The sequence below is a fragment of the Lucilia cuprina genome, chromosome 5, assembly GCF_022045245.1.
Source record: "Lucilia cuprina isolate Lc7/37 chromosome 5, ASM2204524v1, whole genome shotgun sequence".
NCBI lineage: Eukaryota > Metazoa > Arthropoda > Insecta > Diptera > Calliphoridae > Lucilia > Lucilia cuprina.
In genome coordinates, this window is record NC_060953.1 from 1,561,109 (window position 1) to 1,584,432 (window position 23,324).

At 26.5% G+C, this 23,324-nt stretch overlaps 1 protein-coding gene and 1 non-coding gene across 2 annotated transcripts in view; both read right to left on the reverse strand.

Moving 5' to 3' along the window:
* The window catches only part of LOC111675231, a 266,694-nt gene that overhangs the window by 232,166 nt on the left and 11,204 nt on the right, over nucleotides 1-23,324 (reverse strand). The gene's annotated exons all lie outside the window — the stretch shown is intronic.
* On the reverse strand, nucleotides 6,621-7,373 carry LOC111675226 (cell death protein rpr). Its single transcript, XM_023435953.2, has one exon. The coding sequence runs from the start codon at nucleotides 7,095-7,097 to the stop codon at nucleotides 6,885-6,887; it is 213 nt and encodes a 70-aa protein (XP_023291721.1). The 5' UTR covers nucleotides 7,098-7,373; the 3' UTR covers nucleotides 6,621-6,884.

The following is a 23,324-nucleotide window of genomic DNA, read 5'->3' on the forward strand; positions in this document are numbered from 1 at the left end:
CATATTTTCCTGCAAAAAAAAGACACAAAAATTATATGATTGATGATAATTTTATAACACCCCATGTCGAGCTAAGAAAGGAACTGAGACTAAAGTCAAAGTGAATACATCCTTTTCATAAGAAAAGCATAAACTTTCTATGAAAACACGCACGTTTTTCCTGTTTTTCCATAGATTAAAAGCATAAAATCATGGCGCATAAAAACATTATTAATTATTGATATGTCATTAGAAACCTTGTCTGTCTTCCAGTCTCAAATAGTTTATTTTAACACAGTCAAGCGAATAATACTCATCTTAGCTTCATGAAAATAAAGTTCATGTTTATGTGTATAAATGTATTACAAATCATATTAAAAGACATATAAAGATTAATGTATTTAGATATAATTTTATATTATAATTGGAATTTTTGTTCATGAAAAGAGACATGATTGAAGGTTGCAGAGAATGGAGGTTTATGATAGAATTGAATGGAAATTTTATCTTATAATCGAAAAATATTTAATATGTAAACTAAATAAAAATCCAATTGTTTTCTTGACAATAGTCTAAACTACAGTTTAGTCTATAGTTTATATTCTGGACTATAGTCCTTGTCTTTAATCTATACTATATTCCGAATAAAGTCTAGACTATTATTTGGACTAATGTCTAGGCTAATTGTCTAGTCTATAGTCTGATCTATAGTCTGCCTATATTCTGGATTGTAATATGTTCTATAGTTTGGACTATAGCCTAGTCTACAGTGATTTCCACCTACCTAAGGTCGTGCTTAAAAAAACAATTATAAATCCATAACTATTCCCATTATATCCCTCATACATCAACCCATAACAATCATTATCTATTACAATATTAATTCAAAAATCTAACAAGGGCTCTATTATTTACTTCGAACAAAAAAACATAAGCAACACGCAAATCTTTATACAAATTCATTAATTTTGACAACATTATTGTCGAGCTCGCATGCCAGCGTCATCATCATCATAAAAATGGCCTACAAAGTTTTGATTAAGAGCATATTAATTATGGGCCATCACGATTGACTTCACTATACAATGAAATGAGTGAAATGAATATATATTTTTATATTTTATTTCTAATCAGGATATGAATTCAGGCATGTCATTTACAACAGGAAGTTAAAGGAAATTCTAAGTAACTTTTTGTATAAATTTAATGGGGTGAGGTGATTGCTACTTTTTTCATTTTCTTAATGTTACATGTGGTCGAAGATTTTGTTCCAGAGACATGAAAAGATAAATAATGTTGCGATAGGTTTCGAAGGAAAATTCGTAAGTGGTGGTATATTTTACAAAATTTTGACATAAGATTGATGAGGTTTTTGGAATTATGTATTAGAAAGGAGGAATATTTTGTAATAAACTTAAAGTAATTTTTATTTCAAAGTAATTTAAAGATGGAGACTTTTAAAGAAAATTAGAAAAAAAATATTTTGTACAAAAGGATATATGGAAGGACCTTCTAAAATTTGATTTTTTTACAAAAATTTCATTACAAAAATATTGTTTAAATTAACCTCTATACCCTTATAAATAATAACTTACATAAATTTAGTAAATCTGTCACTTCTAACATTAAAGTCATTAGTAACAAAAAATTTTTACAATTAACAACTACTTACATTAACTCATTGCAGTTTAACTTATGTTGATTAACAACTTTTTCATTTTTATAAACTGTTTTCTGTCTGTTGGCTATAAAAAAAATAAAGAAAACGAAAAAAAAACAAAGAAATCATTGGAAAAACTTTTCTACTTTTAGCAAAACATTTAACCAAATAACCCGTCAATTATAGAACATGGCGTAATAAAAACAAAAGTTAAAAAAAATATCAAAATTCTTGCTTAATAAAATGTAGAGGAGTTTTGAAGTGATGTTAGAAAGCACTTACACTTAAAGTGAATTGAACTTTTTCTTTAGAAAACATCAATGCGTTTTTCTTGTTCACATTTTTTTTTAAGTTTTAGGAAATTTGAACAAAGTTTTGTATATTTTTCTGGTAATCACAATCATAAAGTCACGTTAATATTTCAACAATGTTTTTAGATGAAAAGAAACAATTTGTTTTTTTTTTGCAATTTCAGAATATGAATGGTGAAATAGGTTTGCAAAGGAATATGGAACGTCAAAAGAATTAGATAGTCTTAGGAATATTTAAATGACGATTGACTAGTGAGTCAATGAAACTTACTCCTCTAATACAAACAATTGTTTTTTACATAAATTTTGATGAAATTTTTCATTATTCCTATGTAAAATTTCATAATTTTAACGAAAGTTTTTTCTTTTTCTATTTTGCATCAAAACACATAAGTATTTGGTTTGCTCTTAGATGGATTCATTTTTTACCTTTAATTTTCTATATATCAAAGACAATTGATTACTTTTCATATCACAAGTAATCTAGCATGTAATTAATAGTCGTATACTTGAGGGACACTTATGTATATAAGATGGGATTACGTGTTTTATTAAAAGGGTATTCATGATTCGTTTCGACCCCATAATATAACTATAACTGTAAACGTTAATTAGTTTTGTTTAACACTGCGAAAAAAAATGTTTTCGTTTGATTTTATCGTAAAACTTTTAAGTCATAGAAAAAGTTATTCCTGTTGTATGCACTACTGGCTGTCTGTCCGTCTGCCTTGCCTGCAAAGAAAATGCAATCAATGCGAATTGATTCTCAAACTCCCACAACCACCTCATACCAAAACCAACAACAACATGGGAATACGATTTTTTGCAAACTGCTTGCAATTTAACAGCCAAAGTTTAATTAAATACACGCGCATTATTAACGTTTTTTTGCCAATGACTATCGAAGGAGCAGTTGTAGTGTCTTGCAACAAGTTTTTTTCTATTTGCTAAACGAAAATAATTGTTGCTTCGTTTTTTGGCGCGTTTCAAGGGAAATTAAGTTAAAAATGTAAATTGTTTTGTTAGCACCTAATTTTTTTTTTTTTTTTTTTTTTGTTGCTTTTGCCAATAAGATGTTTATCCTTTAAACAGATATACAAAACAAAAACATCTTGACATTAACAAAATATAATTGAAATTTTTAGCAAAGGAAACCCATAAAGACAATGGTTATGTATTAAGAAATGAATGCTATGTACAAAGTTTTATTGAATAATTAAAGGATATTTTAAAGTAATTTGTATTTTGTAGACAAATTTATTGTTAAGTTAAGTATAGACTAGTCTACAGTCCAGGCTATAGACCAAAGAATATCTCATAAACGAAACTATAGCAGACTACAGAATAGACTAAATTATAATCTAGACTATAGCTCAGACTATTTGCTATATTACAACACAAGCAATAGACTATTCCGTATACTATACTATAGTCTGGTCTAGACTACAGTATGGACTCTAGACTCTAGGCAATATGAACGCTAAAGGTAGGGAAATTTTGTAAAAATTACTAATTCATAAAAAAATCTTCACATCTTATCTTCCTGCTCAATGTGTTCACATATCCTTTTTTAGTATACATAAAGGAAACATAAAGCTTATTGTTCAATTTAACACAAGCTAGTAAGGAGAAAAAAACCTATAAATTTGTTAATATTAATCGTAATTTTTTATTACATTCTTAAAGAAAGTAAAAGAAACGAATCAAATTATGGCAAAAGGAAATCACAAACAGTAAAGTAATGAAAGGAAATCAATGCACAAAAAAATGTGAACTAATAAAGAAGAAAAAAAAAACAAAACAAAATAATATCATAGAGCACACATTTGTAAATAAAAACTACTAAAAAACTAAAGGGGAGTTGAAATGTTATGACAAAATGTTACATTGATAGAAAAGAGATTTTACGTTTAACCAGCTGAAATGAATAAAGAAATCTTTAACTATAAAAATGTGTTTGCTACAAAACTAAATACAATGCCAAGATTTATTAGAGTAAAACAGAAAAATTTTATGGTTTTTTACTTTTTGGATTATATTCTACGAATATTAATAACTCGAAAGCCAGAAAAGTGGTTACATTGTAAAATCATTTTATGTTTCTTATTTTCTTGATGGGTTGTTAGGTTATGGTGGTTGGCTTAAGCAGCAGAAAAAAAGTAATCATAAAAAATGAAAAACTAATAAAATCTATCATTCAGATAAAAGTGACAACACATGCAAAACTATAACTACTACTACTGATACACACATAACAGTTTGCTACTGTTTGTTTGACTCCTTTTTTTTCTTAAGAAAAGGTGTGTCTTGGGCTAGAGGAATATTGTTGCAGTTTTCCTTTTTTAATAAATTTTTTAATGTTTTATTACAGTTATTGCTTTGTTTTGAGTTGAGTTGCAATGAAAAGCCATAAAAATGTGAAAAAAGGAAAGAAACTTGAAAAAATTGTTCGCTTAAATTTATTACATTATTATTTTTTCTCATAGCCTGCACATCCTTACAACTTGCAGTTACATTTAGCTATTTTCTTTTTTTATATTTTAACCATAAAAAATTGCAATCATCAGTGTTGTGACATTTTGTTATTATCCTTTATTTTTTATTCCTGTCATTTAAAAAAACAGAAACGTAAACATTATATTGTGCAGTTATTTTGTATTCGTGTGAAATTATGATAAATATGTATTGTTGCTGCCTTTAAACTTTAGGATGGTGTTGTGCATCAGTTTAAAAGCCATGTGTTTTATGTCCTAAATGATTGTCTTTGTTAAGCAAAAGTTAAAAAAATAATTTTCAAAAAAATTATTTTTTATAATAAAATATGTTTCGTTTGGAAAAGATAATAACATTAAAAGTGCAAGGTTTTCTTTTTATTTAAATAGCGATTTGTATTAGCTGAAATAAAAACAGGCAAAATGTACTTGAGAGAAATATGTAAGAAAAATGAAATGAAATTCACAATTGGGTTGTGGTTAAACAAATCAACAATATATATTTAATTTTCTTATGACATTTAAAATTTCATATTTAATATGAAGTAATAATAACTTTTCCTGAAAACTAATTTTTAGTTTATCCTTTTTAATGTCCTTTTTTTCCAAATAATAAATTTGAAATTGTTGGTAATGGAACTAACAAACTAACTTACAAACTAACTATCTGAATAACTAACTAACTAACAAACTAACTTACAAACTAACTATCTAAATAACTAACTAACTAACAAACTAACTAATTAACTAACTAACTAACTAACTAACTCACTCACTAACTAACTAACTAACTAACTAACTAACTAACTAACTAACTAAATAACTAACTAACTAACTAATAAACTATTTAACTAACAATTTAACTACCTAATTGACTAACTGACTAACTAAGTAACTCCTTCCCACTACATTTTATTTTATTACATTTTTTTGATACAAGTCATATTTTATTACATTATCCTTAATATCCTTGTTTAGCATTCTGGGAAATCTAAAAAATATTGCTTTACACAAGTTATTAATGCTCTGTTCAATAAAATTCATTTATTTACCAAATATTTATATTTTTAAGCATTTGAACAAATAATTTCATTAATTTTATAAAAATTTTCTAATAAATATTAGTAATATTTTAAGACACAGTGCAAAATATTGAAGTTTTTTGACGACGGGTTTTTTTTTTATTTTATTAAAATATAATATATACGTTTCTTTTAATGAATGTTAAACTGTATATTAAAAAACATGGTATAATTTAAATAGTGTAAAACATAATATAATAACATCTAATAAATATTTATAAAAATTTTTACAACTTATTGAAAATGTGTAAAATTTGTTGAATCATTCATAAAAGGAAAAAATATATCTTTTTTGAATGACCTTTCCTGAAAAATAAAAATTTTTGAAATTTTATTTCCTTACAATAAATGGCGCATAAAGACGTGTCACGTGTTATAAATGATTTCTAAAAATAATGTTTTTTAACACCTCCTGACTAATATCCTTTTTTAATAAATCAATTTTTTTTAATATTATTTGCTTACAATAAGTCAAATTATAATGCGAATATAGCAAATCAAATTATTTTCAAATAAAATTAATTTCGAACACTATTGACTAATATCCTTTTTAGAAAAATAAACATTTTTAACCGACGGCAGGCAAAATATTTCACTAAATAAACTGACAGAACTAAATTTTCCAAATATACATTTTTAAAATATAATTGCTTACGGCTTACAAAACTTTGTTCTTAAAATTGTTAATAATATCTCTCTATAGAAGATTTATATTAACTTCCTGAAAATACAAAAAAGTTTCAAAGAAAAAAAATTGTTGGTTTTTTTAATTAAATTTCATTTTTTATTTATTTTTTATATAAATTTATAACAAAAATTGATACAATTTCTGCATGTTGGTTTGAGCTTAAAACTAAAGTAATACTTAAAAACTATATTACAAAATTTCTTTTATAAAATTTAGTTGTTTTTGTTTTCAACTTTTCTTACAAAAATTACAAAAAAATTACATTTATTTAATTTTAAATAAAATATTTTTTATAGAAATAAAAATTTTACATAAGAAAAGAAATGAAAAAAATAAAACAAAACTATTTATCACAATTGCTTTGATGAGATTTTTAAAAGTAAATATTTAAAAAATATAGAAAGGAAAATAAGAAATATATGAAATTTTGAAAAGTAATTACAAAAGAAATTTTTGTTAAATAAAGTTATAAAAAAGCTGTTTAGTTTTTAAGTTAATGTATGGAGAAGTTTTAAAAAAAGCCCGACGGCTTTTGTTAGTGGTATTAGATGAAGTAATTAGTTATTGGTAAGTAATTTGTACTATGGCATCTTTATGGTTTGTAGTCGACATGATAAAACTCTCACTGTTTTATATTGTTGGAGAAATTAGCGAAAATTTTTTTTTGGGAAATTACTTTTTAGTGGGTTTCACTTTTTTGTTGCTGTTAGTTTTGGCGCGGTTGAGTAGAGAAGGTGTGGCCTCCAAGTATTGCCTTAGGGCATCATAGACCACCGAGGCCACATGACGCCAATGAGCCTCTCGCATGGCTAAGATTTGTTGCTCCTGTTGACGGGCCTTACGCAATAAGGTGGCTTGATCGGGTATATAGAATGCTACAGCCATTTTTGTTAAAACTTTTATTTTTTGTTTTAAATTACACAATTTGCTTTAATTGTTAGTTTTTTGCAGAATGTTCTTTTATTTTCTTTTTTTGTATTCAAATTATTTATTTTTTCTTAATGATGACTCAATTAAAATTTCTTTTAATTTTTTTTTTATAAAACACGTAAATTTTAATTTAGAGAGTTCTTTGTTTTTATTGTAAGAGTAGAAATTTTATTATTTTTTTGGTTAGGAACACAACCTGATTGTTTGTTTGCTAGATGGAAACTGATTTAAATTAACAAACCAGTACGGCTTTTATACCTCCAGCTCTCTGTTGTTATCATTTTTACTTACACGTGCTATAAATATAAAGTCATTTGTTCTCTTGTTTTAATATACTCTCTTGCTCTCTCATATTATATTATTATTTACACACTGTTGTCTCTCGTTTCTTGTATTGCGAACATATTCGAAAATTAACTGTTTGTTGTTCGTATTTACTGTTACAGTGTGTTTGCTTGCTTGTGCATGTCTAGGCAGGGGGTTTGTTTTTATTATTTTGTTGACATCGCTCTTTCGCATCTTTTTTTGGGCTCAATTTTTTTTTAATCAAAATATATATCAGAGTATTGTAAGTGGCCTAGTATTTTTGTTTACTGGCTCTCTATGATTTCTAGATACTACGAAACGTCTGATTGTTTTGCTTTAGAAAGGGTGCAAAAGTTACAGGTCGTTTTTGAGAGTATCTTTCAAATATGATTTTCTTTATTGTGAGTATAATTTTACTTATGTAGTAGTAAATATTTAGGACATTTGTTTCTTCTGTATTTTTATATACCTTGTTGCTATGTTGTAATATTGTACAGTTAGATAATTTAATACATTTCTAAGGGAAAATATTTTATAAAAAGTCTAAAGACTTCCATTTCAGCTTGTATGTGTATTTGTTTTTTATTAGTATGTATACGTAAAAAAATTGTATAAAATATTATTTCCTTAAACATTTTTGGCGCCAATTTTTTTTTGTTATAGATTGCCTTAAAAGCCTAAGGGTGGTTTTGTGTAAATCCCAAAAAAAGTTTTGGTTTCCTTATTTTCTATTCTTTAGAGTCCTTGTGTGTAAGTGTAAAGCAAAAAAGTTTTGTATAGAATTTTTATTTGATTTTATTTTAATATTATTTTGCCTTCTAATACTTTTTACCAGCATTTAGGCGGAGTTTTGCAAACAACTTTCTCTTTTTATCCTTTTGCTTTAATATATCCTTCCTTTTCGTATTTAAAACTTCTTATATGAACTGGGAGTGGCTTATGTTTATTCCCAAATTGTTTTTATTATTTTTATTCTGCTGCTGCTTCCACTTTATTTTCTTTTATTTTCATATCTTATAACCTTATCGAGCATTTTGAAAACATAAAACATTATAAAAATTCTATTGTATTTCATATTCTATGGCCATGTTACACATTTGTAGTTTAGCTGAGTGTTTGATTTCATTGTATTTTTTTATACCTGCTTCAGTAGCCACAAGTTGTACGTTCATATGTCAATGATGATTCATCATTTCTGGGGTGGAGTTTCAGTTTTTATGCTGCTTGAATTGTAAGAAGTTTTTGTGGTTTTTTATGTTGCTGTTCGCCTTGTGATTTGTGAAAAATAGTATCCAAGATGGCTGTTTTGTAACTCAAGTGTTTTTTGGAATGTTTTTTTAGTTTCCTTAATATTAAGGGCGTTTTTATGATGCAGAAAAGATTGATATTTGTTTAATGGCAACAAAACTTAAAGTAATTTTTATCAATTACGTGTTTTTTATGAAATTTAATATAATTTTTAAAACTTTTAGAAATTTCGTTCAAAATTTTCCAATTCACTTCAAGCCTTTAATCAAAGATTATGTGTCAAAGAATAAACCTCAAATATCCATTTTATTAATATTCATAACAGTTTTTTTGTTTATTTTAAACGTTAAAACTCTTTGTGGTCTATGACCCCGGGGTTATTTCATTTAACTGAAACTTTAATAAAGACTGACTCTAAATATTCTAAATTAAGACTTTCAAATAGGTTGTGTTAATTTTTAGCTAAAAATTATTTGTGATTATTTCGCAACCTAATGGTGTCTTATGTAACCCCTGGGGGTATCGTTATGCAATCAAAACTTAACCTTTAATTTTACGCATTCAATTTACAAAAAACATAAGAAACTATTTGAACTTGAAGTTTTTTTTACATTTTATCAATTTGGTCCATGGTAACCTTTTTTGTCCAATTGGAATAACTATAGGCTAGATTATAGATTAAGTTAAAGGCAAGACTACTACCAGTTTTTAAATCTGCTGTAAAACCAAAAAATAACGATTTTATTTAGCAAATCATTACAGCAGAAATTCGGGAAAAAGTTTTCAAAAACACTTTTATGTCTTTAAAGATCATTTTAATCTTCACTTGTCCTTGATTAAATTAATTAATCCCTTACTTTTACTTATAACAAGAATTTCATAACCATAATGAAAACTTTCTCTCAGAAAAATTCTTATTTAAAAATGATATCACATTAAACCGTTATACCTTAATTGAAGTGCAACAAAAAAATTAATTATTAAACAAAGAAAAAATTGAATTAATGAGTTTTAGTAAGAATTATTGCAACCGTACAGAAAAAGAGCATATAAATAAATCATTTATAACAGAAGAGAGAAAAAAATGTGTTGAAGCGGTTTGTGTAATAAGCAAAAAAAATAATAATAAGAAATAATATTAAAAAAAATCAGACCCTACAGAATCAGGCAACACTTACTTACTTTGAATATATATGTATGTAGGTACCCCAGGGTGAATGCAAAAACAGTAAAAGAAAATATTCAGTTGCTAAATTTTTTCCCCTTAAAATGACAGAATTTAGTCATTAGTCATATTATTGTATGTAGAGTAAATTTAATTACAATAATTATCGAAAACACACAAGTTACATCAATATTTATAACAACCCTGCAGTTCTTGTTAACTGTCCCGAAAATATAGTTTTACTTAGGATACAGATTTCCCTGCTGAATAAATGTATTGGGTGTGTTATAGATATTTTAAATAGTTTCAGTATATTTAATCTTAAAGGAAGAGGTAATTGATTCCAAGCTAGATTACGAGTAATGTGTTAAGTAATCAAATGATACAATATAATGGTCTCCAAGCTAGATTACCAGTAAAGTGTAAAGTAATCAAATAATCAAAAATACCGTAATGGATCTCGAAAAGATAATTTTCTAAAAAGAAACGTTAAGAAGATTAAAGCAAATATATTATAGTTTACTTAGAGATACAAATTGTCTACACGCTAGATTACCAGTAATGTTTAAAGTAAGCAAACAAAAACAAAATAATCCAAAATATTGTAATGTTAATTGTATATTTAAAAGAAAAAATTGTATTAGATCAGTCACTAAAACTGCTGGGTATTGACAGGAAATAATATGCGGTTTTTGCTTCTGTTATTTTTTTAAACAGTTATTTAATAAAAAACTTACTTTTGAATAATTTAAATAAAACACACAATTCCAACACCTACTGCAATTTTATAAGATAACAAATTTAAAAAAATATATAAACAATTTGTAGACAATATTATGACACATAAGAGGCATGAACTCTTAACTGAAAAAGGCTTAACATTTAGTCTAAAATGACAATAATTTTAAAAATATATGAATATATCTTTAAATTTTATATTTATTACTCTTATATTATGAGTACAACTAACAATTCATAAAAACATCTTTAATCTTTAACTAATAGAAAAAATCTTTAAAAAATTCTTAAAATTTTTCTAATTTGTATTCAAATTGTCCCAAAAAAACTTTATCATCTGATGCGGGTAATTATTTTAACAACACAAATTTAGTTTTCAAATATACTCTTTATTTCCTATTTTCAAATAACTTTTTAAACTTTTATGACAGACATGTGTCAACGCTTATAAAATTCAATAAAATTTAAATAAATTATGTAAAACATATTACAAATGCAACTCATTTGCATAAATAATTGCAATTTATAAATTCGTTAATCAATAGAAACAAATCATATAATTTTATCAATAAATTATGACAAGCGTTAAAAATTTAAATAAAATTTACAATTTGATTAAAACAAATAAAAAGTAAACATATTTTATTAATTCAATTCAAAAAAAATCAGAATATTAAAAAACCCTTATTTCCCATAAGAAACGTACACATTGCACAATTTACAGCTAAAGTGGCAATTAACACTTGCCTGATAATTTCATTTAAAAATTCAAAATTTTTATTAATCAGTTTAAGCCATTATTAAATAACATAAAAATATTAAGTAAATGATAACCTCTTCCTCAAAAAGTAAATAGTAAAAACGAAACAAATCAAAGCATGCTTATGCAGGGTTTTTAAACATGCTCAAGCATGTCTTCAAAATCAACCTCCTATAGGTATAACAAAACAAATCGACAAACATTTCTTATTTTTTCATCATCTAATAAAAAAAAATTAAACTAAACATTAAAGAAAAACCCAAAAATATATATGGAAATCGTAAAGAAAAACTAAAAAATTTGAAGAATATGTTAAATCATAAATCGTTTAATTTGTTGTTGCAACCAAATAAGGTCTGCTGTGTGTGTCAGTTCCGAAAAAGGTTGAAAAAAGAAGAACACACACTTTACAAATATTTTAAACGTTTAGATTTTTTTTTTCAAGTTTTGAAATCTTAACAATTGTTTTATTGTTGTTGGGTCGTTCTGTTGTTTATTTCAAAATTATAAATACAACAACAAAAACCCATTTTATCTTAATATCATTTTCATTAACTGTCGTTTATTTACTGACCGGTTGGACGGACGGACGACAGCGACTGACTTCTTCTGTTTGTGGGTTCATTGTTATGGTTTTGTTGTTGTTGCCGTTTAAATTTAATAAGCAAGTCGTTTGTGTTTAACCCTTTAATGATGAAGAGGGACCATGTTGACTAAGCGTTTGACCAGACTAGACTATAGCCCAGACTATAGACTAGACTATAGACTAGACTATAGACAAGACTAAAGACTAGGCTGTAGACTAGACTATAGACTAGACTATAGACTAGGCTATAGACTATAGACTAGACTATAGACCTGACTATAGACTAGACTATAGACTATAGACTAGACTATAGACTAGACTATAGACTATAACCTATACTGTAGACTAGACTATATACAAAACTATAGACTAGACTAGAGTAGACTAAACTGGACTAGACTATAGACAAAACTAGACTATAGACAAGACTATAGACTAGACTATGGATTAGACTATAGACTAGACTATTAACTAGACTATGGACTATATTATAGACTATAGACTTGTCTATAGACTAAACTATAGACTTGACTATAGCCTAGAGAGACTATAGAGGCTTAGACTAGACTACGTACTAGAATATAAACTAGACTTGTTTGGGAACAGCCGCCTGGAATTTTTATGCACATAAATGCCTTGATTGAATTTTTTATTTTAATATATTTGCCTTTTATGGGTTAAAAAAGTATGTGTGTTAACATCTGATTGTCGTTGTTTTTTTGTGTTGTGCGGCTGTTATAATTTGATTTTATATTGTTAACAATTATTCACATGTTTTAATATACAAACACACCAACGTATATACTACAATATCTTGAAATTGTAGATACATACTCTAGCACAACACGATCACTTACCGATGTCGTTGATGACTCATCTTTAACAACCTGTAAAAAGTGCCCCTTTTTGTATTCATTATTGTTTTTTTTTCTTTCAAGTTGTTTTTAACGCAAAACTTTTTAATAGAGAGAAAGAAAAAGGGCAACATTTGAATTTAATACTTTACTTTTGCTGTAGTCGATTTTTATTTGTTTTAGTTTTATTTACTGAAGTTTAAAAATAGTATATTTGTTTGTATGTATGTCTCTATAGTATTTTGTATGAGAATATCTTTTTGTTTATTTGTTATTTATTAAGAAATTTTATAAAACATCTATGTATTTGTTGTCTTAACTAGCGTAACGAGAGTGAAAAATTAGAGGAAATTTATAAAAGCTTATTTGCATTTTTATTAAGTTTAAAGGGCAATGAAGGTAAAACTGAATTTGGAAAAGGGGGGCCTCTACTTAACGAAAACAGAATCAGTAACAACATTTGAATGTCGAAAATCATTTATTTTGAAAAAATTTTTAATGATAAATCCAATATTATTCCAATTAAAAATGTTTGTGTTAGTTACCCTTAGAATGTCCACCATTTCTATGCAATATTTCCCTATTTTGGTAGATCACCTACTTTTCAAGGCCCTTCATTACTCCCTTCTATTTTCATTATATTACTTAATTTATACATATTTAACAACAACAAATACCAAACTGCCAATGACAATTGGACAGAATTTGAAAAATAAATATTTTATTCGAAATTGTTTGTATAACGAAAAAAAATCCCTAATCTTTTGAAGGCATATTACACATTTTTGTGTGTCTATTTACAAAACAAATAAAACCCCAAAAAATTCAATGAAATTAAACTAAATAAGAACAACAATAACAACATCAACATAAAATCCAAAGACAAGTATAAATGATCAAATAAAAATAAACCATACATGACACTTTTTGTGGTGATCATCAAATACCACCAACAACCTCAGAAAAAAACACCATCAAGCAGACAAGGGTATCGCTGCTCTCTGATAAGTTTTTCACTTCATATTTAATTTAACAACAAAAAAATCTTTAACAATAATGTATTTAAAAAGTGATCTATATGAGTGACAGCCAGCCAGGCTGAATGTGTTTGGACTATGAGTACAAGATAAAATGGGATTTGTGTAATATTAGATTGATGACGCTTGTAAATAAAGTATTTCAATAACATTTAGATGCGTCTATCACTCAGTCATTATTTTGTATTATTATTTTTTTTTGATGATCTATAGTAAAAGTATGCCTGATTTAGTTTACAATGATGCATTGCCGGTGTGTTGAAATTTTATGTCATTGCAGAAGAAATTATAAAAATTTCATGGGAAGTTAAGGAAAAATGGTCAATTTGACCTTAATTAATCTTAACAAATAACATGCATCATTTTAATTAAATTCTTACATCAATTTGATTACTATATTTGCTATATACTATAAAATTGTCTATATAATACTATAGAGTACATAATAGACTAGACTATAAATTAGTCTAGAGGTTAGGCTAAAGATTAGACTGGAATATAGACTATAGACTAGACTATAGACTTGACTAAAGACTAGACTATAGACTTGACTATAGACTAGACTATAGACTAGACTATAGACTAGACTATAGACTAGACTATAGACTAGACTATAGACTAGACTATAGACTAGACTATAGACTAGACTATAGACTAGACTATAGGCTAGACTATAGACTAGACTATAGACTAGACTATAGACTAGACTATACTAAACTATAGACTAGACTTTGGACTAGACTAGAGACTAGACCAGGTGATAGAATAAATAAAATAGGCTTTATATAGGGAAAAGTTTTGTTAACGAAATAATTTTCTCCTTTAATTTTCTTTAAAATAAATAATTTTTAAAAAAATCTTCTATTTTCTTAAAATTATGATGAAATCATCATAATTTTTATAGTTTATTATGCTTTTGTATCTAGTGTCTCGTAAAATGATGTGCTTTACTATTAAGGGATTGGGATTGGTACTTCTGTTCTTTTTAGACACACAACTGGTGTCATAAAATTTATATCGTATGATTGATAAACAATATGCAAATGTCTTTAACCTTTTTGTAATAGCAAATACAAAAAAAACTTACTCTAAGAATAATTTAGCATAAAACCAACCAAACACTAAAAAATATGTTAGAAAAAATCCTAAGGATGTTTTTTTTTTGTATTTTAGATATTTAATAGTTTTACAACAGTTCAATATTTTATGCCATTTTAGATATTTTTTTTCCTTTAAGTTTAGCTTCATTTTTTTATCAACTCTTACATCATAAATGTCATAAAAATCAAAGGAAATGGTTGTAAAATCACTGTCTGCTAGTTAAAGTGTTAGAATTTCTATGTAAAATGAGAATGGGGTTAAATGCAAAGTAGCTGCTGCTTCTATTCTATTCTTTTGTTGTCTATTGTAGAAATTATTTCAATGTAATGAAATTGGATCATAAAAATATTTTCTTTCTATTCTATTTACTACGATTTTTTTTTTGGCCATAAAAATTGATAAAAAATAAGAAAAATAATTTAAATGTGAATGTGAAAAAGAAATCTCAAAATTTATTACATTGCCGCTGCTGCTGGTAGTCACCAGAAAGAAAAAAAACCTAGATTAACTATCATTTTAGCGAAATCTCTAAGTGGTGCTATAAAATCAGATATAACGCTCTAAACTGTATTTCAATATAATTTTATGACTGTGTTTTCTTTATTTCTCTTCCAAAACCATGATTTCATGACATTTTTCTGTTCAAGAGTTGACTTAATCTTTCATGTAAATGAATATATGAAAATTTGTTGTTTAAGGGTTTTAATCACGTTCATTACATTAAACTTTTTATTATAATTTTATTTATATGTTTCTGAGGAAGTTTTTTGTATGAAGCTATTACATGGCTAAATTTTTTTGTGTTTGGGTGTTGAAATAAATATCTTATTGTATGTTAAAGGTATTGTCATATAAAGATTTTTAATTTTATGTTTTTAATCATAAATTTAAATAGATTTATGTTTAAGAAATTAATAGTTTATGGCAAAGTTTTCTGAGTAGAAAGGCATTAAAATTTGTTCATAACATTTGTTACATTAAAAAATTTATTTTGTAAAAATCTATAATCATTAAGAAAGGATTTTGTTTCAGAACTAGTTATGTAACTGGTACCAAGTAGACAGGACAATATATAGTTTTAAACATCCACATAAAGAATGTGTCTTTCAAAGTTTTGCAGAACTATAAGATTTTGTTGCAGAACTAGTTATGTAACTGGTTTCAAGTAGACAGAAAAAGTTACAGTTCTTATCATTTCTAAAAAGATGCTATTTTAATTGAGTCTTCCCAAGGCCTCCTTCTTTCAGAGCACTTATAGAGAAATATTTTCTATAGGAGAGTGTTTTCTGGCAGCTAGACATTCTCTATAGAAAAATATAAAATTTCTACAAAAATTAAGTACTTTTAAAGATCATTTTTTTATAGAAATGTGTCTTTTTTATAAAGAAATATTTTTTATAGAACAATGTCTTCTTACAGAGAGATATTTTCTATAGAAAAGTAGAAGGATACATTTTCTAGAAAATTGTCTTCTTACAGAGATATATTTTCTATACAAAGCGTTTTCTTACTTTTTTTTATAAATGACTTCTTTTAAAGAGAACTAAGAGAGAAATTTTATACACAAAAATATATTCTTACAGAGAGATTTTTTTCTACAAAAAAGTGCCTTCATATAGAGCGACATTTTAAGAAACAATGACTTATTCCAGAGATAGAAATTCCATTAAACAAAATTCCTTTTTCCGGTCATATTATTTCTGTAGAAAATTGTGTGCTGTCAGAGAGATTCTTTATTTAAGAAGTGTGTTTTTCTATTGGAAAGGTCTTCCAAAAGCTATAGATTTTGTTAAGTATCCTGTCACAAACTCATCTTATAGTCTGATAAAACCACATGTAGTTCTTCCTTTCAAAAACCTTATAAATCTACTCAAACCAATATTTCAAAAAAAAGAAAATACATCAAAATCCTTATATGCATTATTATGCTTAACACATCACTAATCACATAAATTGTCTATAATATCCTTTACCCAAAATATTGGCTTCTTTTCCTTTACCAAAAGTATAAGTGTAAGTTGCAAATAGACATAAATTCTTTATAAATCTTCTAATAAATGTCGAGCAATTAAAATGTTTGGTTTCTGTGTCATAAATAATTTAATGTAAATTCATCTTAACATTTTTAAATGGATAATAATTCACAAAATAGAAACACATACAATTACACACACACACATATATGTATATATGTAGTTATTAATGACATGACAATAACTACGTTAATGATTGAGAAGTGTCTGTAAAATCTAAAAAAGTTTTTTTTTCACTCTGGTTCTATAAGTTTCAAATACCACAGACACACATGTACATATAAAGTCTCTATAATCGCACAATAAATTTTCATCGTAAAAGTCCAAACTCATAACTGAAAATGCAATTTCATTTCAGTTTATAATGTTCCCTCTTCATTTTATTTCATACAATACCATTCATTGTGTTTTGTATGACTAATAATCGTTTTATTTCAAAGTTACAGTGGCTGAAAAAGAAAATTATATATCTACATGTTGTATGTTGTTGTATGTGTATGAGGTGGTATACGTTATGTATCTGCACTTACTCATTCCTTCATTAGCAGTCATTCACTCTTGTATCTATTCTTTGCTTAAATGTAATAAACCCTGCGTAACAACACAAAGCTTGATTATTAGTAGTAAAGCTTTGCACACCATTATAAGCTAGACACCCATATACAGTGACTCACAAAAGTAAAGCTCAAGGGTCAGCAAAAAAAATAGAGATAGGTTTTAAAAGTTAAGCTCACAAACAAATCTTATAACAAAAATTCACTTTCTTTAAATATTTTTTTCTAGTCTTTCGAATTTTTCCTTAAAGTCCATAAACTTTTGCTTCATACTATACATTTTAATCCCTCTCCTCCTTAAATTATAGAGACTTGCAAAATTTATTGTTATTTAAGTTTACTGCCTAGATGCTGTCATTCATATGTAAGTTCTCTCTAAGTGTTATATTTGTGGTATGAAGTGGCTGGCTATTTCTATTCTATTTAATATGACGATGGGCTTCATCAATTGTCTTAAATCCCATGAGGAATTTGACAATAACTCATAAATGGAATTTTTCGCGTCCGTCACGGTTAATGTCCAGTAGGTATGTGTGAGTGAGTGTGTGTTCATAAAAAATATAAATTGCTAAGCAATTAGTATTTTACAGTCTCAGTCGCACGTTTTTTTGCAACATAAATATTTTGAAATCCTTAAATAGAATGGTCAAAGAACCAAAAAAAAAAAAATCTATTAAAATTTTGTTTGAAATAAAGTGGTTTTTATTTGCTTAATGTTAGGACGTGGGAATTACGTGACAAAATAAAAATGAGATTTAAATTAAAAAAAAACACAAAAACTAAAAGGCATTAAATACTTAAATCTTCTAAAGAATTCAAAAATTGTATAGTCTGTTGGAACTTTAGTCAAGTACAAAACAATAGAAGGCTGTCGGCCGACCAAATGAAATCAATTTAAAAATGCAATAAAATAAAGAAAAGGTCGGCCTATAAAAATCCTTTTTCATACAAATTTATAACATTTTCCAAGTAAGAAGCAAACATTTCTTAAAACCAATAGGTATGTTTTCTCTTTAAAAAACTTTGTCGGCCGACAAAAATGTTTCCTTTGACAGACAAAATCTATCAGCCTTTTTTAACAATTCCACTAGACTTAAACAATAATATCTCTCTCCACCCAAACTGACCATTTTAACTAGCTCATTTAACATTTGTTTATTAATATTTAATGAAAACAAAAGTTAAATGATTTCGACAAACCGTAATAGAGACAAAAATTTACAAAAACTGTACCCTGATTTAAATTACGAACTTAGACTGGCACATACATACCGGTAGTATACTCAAATACTCAAAGGTGGTTGTTTGCTTGATTAAAAGCTTATAAAGAGAATTAACAGCATAAACGAATGTAAAGTACTCTACTCTTTAGATAGGCAATGGTCCTACGACTTTAAACAACAAAGAAACGACTTTAAACAAGAAAGAATAAGAAGAAAACAGAAAAAAGTTATACTTTTATAACAAAAAGCTCTTCTCATTAGAAGAGCTTTAAAGCCGAAAAACTTATTATTATAACAAAATTCTATCGTCATCAGAAAAACAGTTTTCAACAGAAAAGCTTTCTCGAAATTTAAGATAGAGTTTAATAAAAAGAAAACACTTTAAGCATAAACAAAATTTGTTCAATAAGAAAAGTTTTTTGTAACAAAAGGGCTAGTTTTTTCTTCAGAAAGCTTTGTTCACAGAAAGGTTGTTTCATCTGTAAAGCATTTTCTATCAGAAAAGCTTTTTTTCACACAAAGGTTTGTTACCTGGAAAGCTTTTTTACAAAAAAGCTTTCTTCTTTAAGAAAGCTTTTTTTACTATAAATGCTTTTTCAACAAAAAATCTTAGTAGTGAAATCCATTTTTATAAAAAAATGTTTTTGTCAGACAAAGGGTTTTTCACATGGAAAGCTTTTTTCACAAAGAGGCTTTTTCACAAAATGGCTTTTTTTTGCACTACAAATGCTTTTTCACCAAATAAAATAAGTAGCAAAATTCTGTTTTTTATCAAACATAGCTTTTTATTCTGCGTAAAAACCCATTTTTATCTGAAAATGAGCTTTTATATAAACAAATATTTTTCATGAAAATCTATTTTAATATTTACGACAAACTCTGTGTTACCTTAACCTGGCGGTACTGTAGCTCACTTTAAACCACCACTAACCCTTTAGAAACACACACAAAACTTTTTTAATGATGGGAACAAGAAAAAAATCAACATAAAGTCAAACAAATGAAAAATAATCCAAACAATCAGATACAAGTAATTAAGCAAAAATATACAAACAAACGAAGAAATAAATAGATATTGAAGTCAAATTTCAACTCAATGATACAAAAAAGTGGTACCTACAGGACGACTAATAAAATAAAAATCTAGAGCGTCCAGTATTATGAAAAAAGGGGTTACTTTACAAAATAATATTTATGGTCATTAACAATGTTGATTATATTCAGTTTTGAAAACACTAAAGGCCGCTATATGAAAAAAAACATATAGAACACTTACACAGTAAGCACCCTTTAAGACACGTGACCGACCTAACCATCTTGCAACAGTCAGTCAAATTGTTGTCATCTTAGACTTTATATCGAGTCCAGTTGAAACATATAATCAGCCCGCATAAAATCACTCATGTCTGAAGTATCAAACTTCCGCCAACGTTCTAAAAACTACTATGTACCTTAAACTCCTTTTTTTGAATAATATTGTAAGTAATATTTAAAAATTCAAGGTTTGATGGTTTAGAATTAAAGGTTTTTATTGTTAATAATATTGGTCTGACTGTGAAACCACTAAAGGTTTATTATAATAATAACAATAATTGTGAAAAGGACGTTAATGACACACCCACCTTTTTAAAAAAGCGTGCGAATATTACTGGAAAACCTTTAGATTTCTTTATTTCCCCCTCCCAATCAAAGGGTTAAGTATTTATATTTTTGTACCAACAGTCAGTGTATGCTTCAATTTTAAATATTCCTGGCCATTAATGCTGATTGACGCCTTTTTCTCTTTTAGTAGTCTTTTTTGAAATTTATTTTTTCTCTAGTAATTTTGTGTAATTGAAACTTTTTCTTTGTCATTTCATTTTCGAGGCAAAGAAAAAAATCAACAAACTGTTATTGTTCTGTCATCATCACAAGAATCACAGGATGTCTATACATAAAAATCCTTTGATGTTTTGTTGTTTTTGTTCCACTAGTTAATGCGCTTTTTTGTAATTTTTCTTCTTGTTCTTGTTTTTTTATTTTGTTGCATTACAACTGTTACAATGGTGAACCAGAAAAAAAGTTTTTTATGTTTTTTAATTTTGTTGTTGTTAATATCCTTTTTTGCCAACAAATTATGGCATTGTCACCTTTTTAGACCCATCCTCTAGATTAAAATTCCAGCTTTTATATGTCGTTTTATGGGATTCTAGTCATTAACATTAGAATTAATGATAATTGTCTTATCTGGGATTGCGTCATTTACAAATGAGATATTTTGATGGTGGAGAGTTTGGATTTAATAAGACATTTAATTAGTAGAAAAGAATTTTAAATTACTAGCATTTATTTGATTATATTAACAGAAAGTTAAATGAAAATAGTGAAAAATGTATTAAAGGATAATGAAAAAATGCATTGCAAACAATAAACAAATCTTTGACAGAAAAGCTTTTTTCAATCAAAAAAGTAATTTTTCACTAAAATAATGCATTTTTTTCATAAAAAAATTAATTTTCATAACAAAGTTAGAAAAAGCTTTTTTCATTAGAACAAGCTTTTTTCACATTAAATTTCACTATTAAAAGCTTTTTTATCTGATTTTATGAGAAAAAAATTATTTCTGCAGAAAAATCTCTTCATTTTCCCCTGTAACAAGATTAAGATGAATAAACTGAAAATCTTTTTAAAAGAAAGTGAAAAATCTGAAAACGAAAATCTGATTTTATGAGAAAAAGTTTTTTTCCGCAGAAAACTCTCTTCATTTTTCCACTGTAAAAGGATTAAGATGAATAAACTGAAAAGCTTTTTAAAAGAAAATGAAAAATATTTTTACCAACAACTATTTTGTAGAAATATTGACCTTAATCAGAAAAGCTGAAAGCTTTTTTCATTAAAAAAGCTTTTACTATTAGGAAAAAAGTTTTTTCATGAGAAAGCTCTGTTAATTGTTAAAAAGCTTTTTGCATTAGAAAAAGTTTTATTTATTAGAAACAGCTTATTTTACTAGAAAATGTGTTTTTACTAATTAAAGCTTTTTTGCCAGTATAAGATTATTTTATTTAATTTTCATAAATCAGAAAAAGCTAATTTGTCTGATAATATCTAGTTCCAAAAAAGCATTTTCTTTCAGCTAAAAGAAGCTGGTTCAACTGCAAACTCTTTTTCGTTAAAAAAAAGTAAAGAATAAACTTTTTTCAGAAAAAGTTATTATCTGAAGAAAAAGCTTTTTTTTTTAAAAAAAGTTCTTTAACAAATAAATCGGTTTCTGTTACCTTTAATTGATACAAATAAATCTTTAACCATCCCTTAGCACTAAAGTCAACAAACATCTAATTTAATCGTTTTTAACATTTTCTTTATATCCGTTTCATACAAATTACTATCCTCTGTGTCTCTAAACAAATTTCACTAAATAGTTTACTTATCAAAATTGATTTTTTAGTTTTTTTTCCTCATTTTTTAAATGTTTTTTTTTAATGTTCCAGTTTAACAAATGACTTAAGCCGCTTTTACGCATTTAATCACCATGACAACAATGTGTTCAAATGGCAGATAAAGATTTGTAACAAATTTCAGCAAATATCAACTTAAATTGTAGTGAATTTACCAAAATTAACAAATTATGTCAAGCAAAACAAACAATTGGGTATGAATAAATAAGTTAATGGGGAAAACAGTACAGTACACTTGACATTTAGTTTGACAATTGACAGATGAAGTTTAAGTTGGTCAAATGACTGAAGAACTTAATATAAAAGGGAAGAAAAAAAAACACAAATATAAACAAGTTGTTTAGAGGGTAAAAAATTACCAAAATTACAATAGAAATGAAAAAGTATTATGTTAACTAAGTCTAAGATAAATCACATTTAATTAGGATGGTTACCAGAGAAGGAGGTTTGAATTAAGAGGAATATTAAGCAACAAAATAAGAATATTTGCTTGTAATTTTTAGTTGCATTTCAGATCAAATTTTATAAATCCCAAATATCACAGCCATTCATAATACTTCTATACAAATAAATACCGTCAAAAATCTAGTCAGTAGCATCCAATCCTGTTAATCCTTTAATTTGTTCAAAGCTTTCCCATTTTTTTTTACTTTACGCCAAGTAACTATAAACCGAAATGCTCGAAGCGTTTAGTAAGAAAAAATCGCAGACTTTATATATTTTTTCGTTGTTATTGTTGTTTTGTTGACTTACTTACAAATGTAAAAGGATAAGAGAATTATAAATATCTAGCTGCAAGGGGTTTTAACATAAAATGGATTTAAAAAATAAAATATATGAATTTTTTTATTGTGTATTGTTTATACAGTTGTAAAATAATCATATTTAGTAAGAGAATAAATAGTATTTAAAGAAAAAAAGCAAATAAAAAAATAAAAACAGAGGAGGAGAAAATGAAGGACCTGTTAAAAGGAATTCACTGAAAAAAAAAAATATTTTCACTACAAAAACGACATATAAATGATAAGAAGATTTCCATTTAAAAAATTACACAGTTTTGGATTGTTAAAGAAAGTGATCACAGTGATCATAGGATATATAAGTGATCATAGAAAAATGTGCTTTTAAGTTTTCATTAAAAAA

Excerpts from the sequence above, each read along its gene's own strand:
- LOC111675226 (XM_023435953.2), bottom strand. The coding sequence starts at position 7,097 with ATGGCTGTAGCATTCTATATACCCGATCAAGCCACCTTATTGCGTAAG.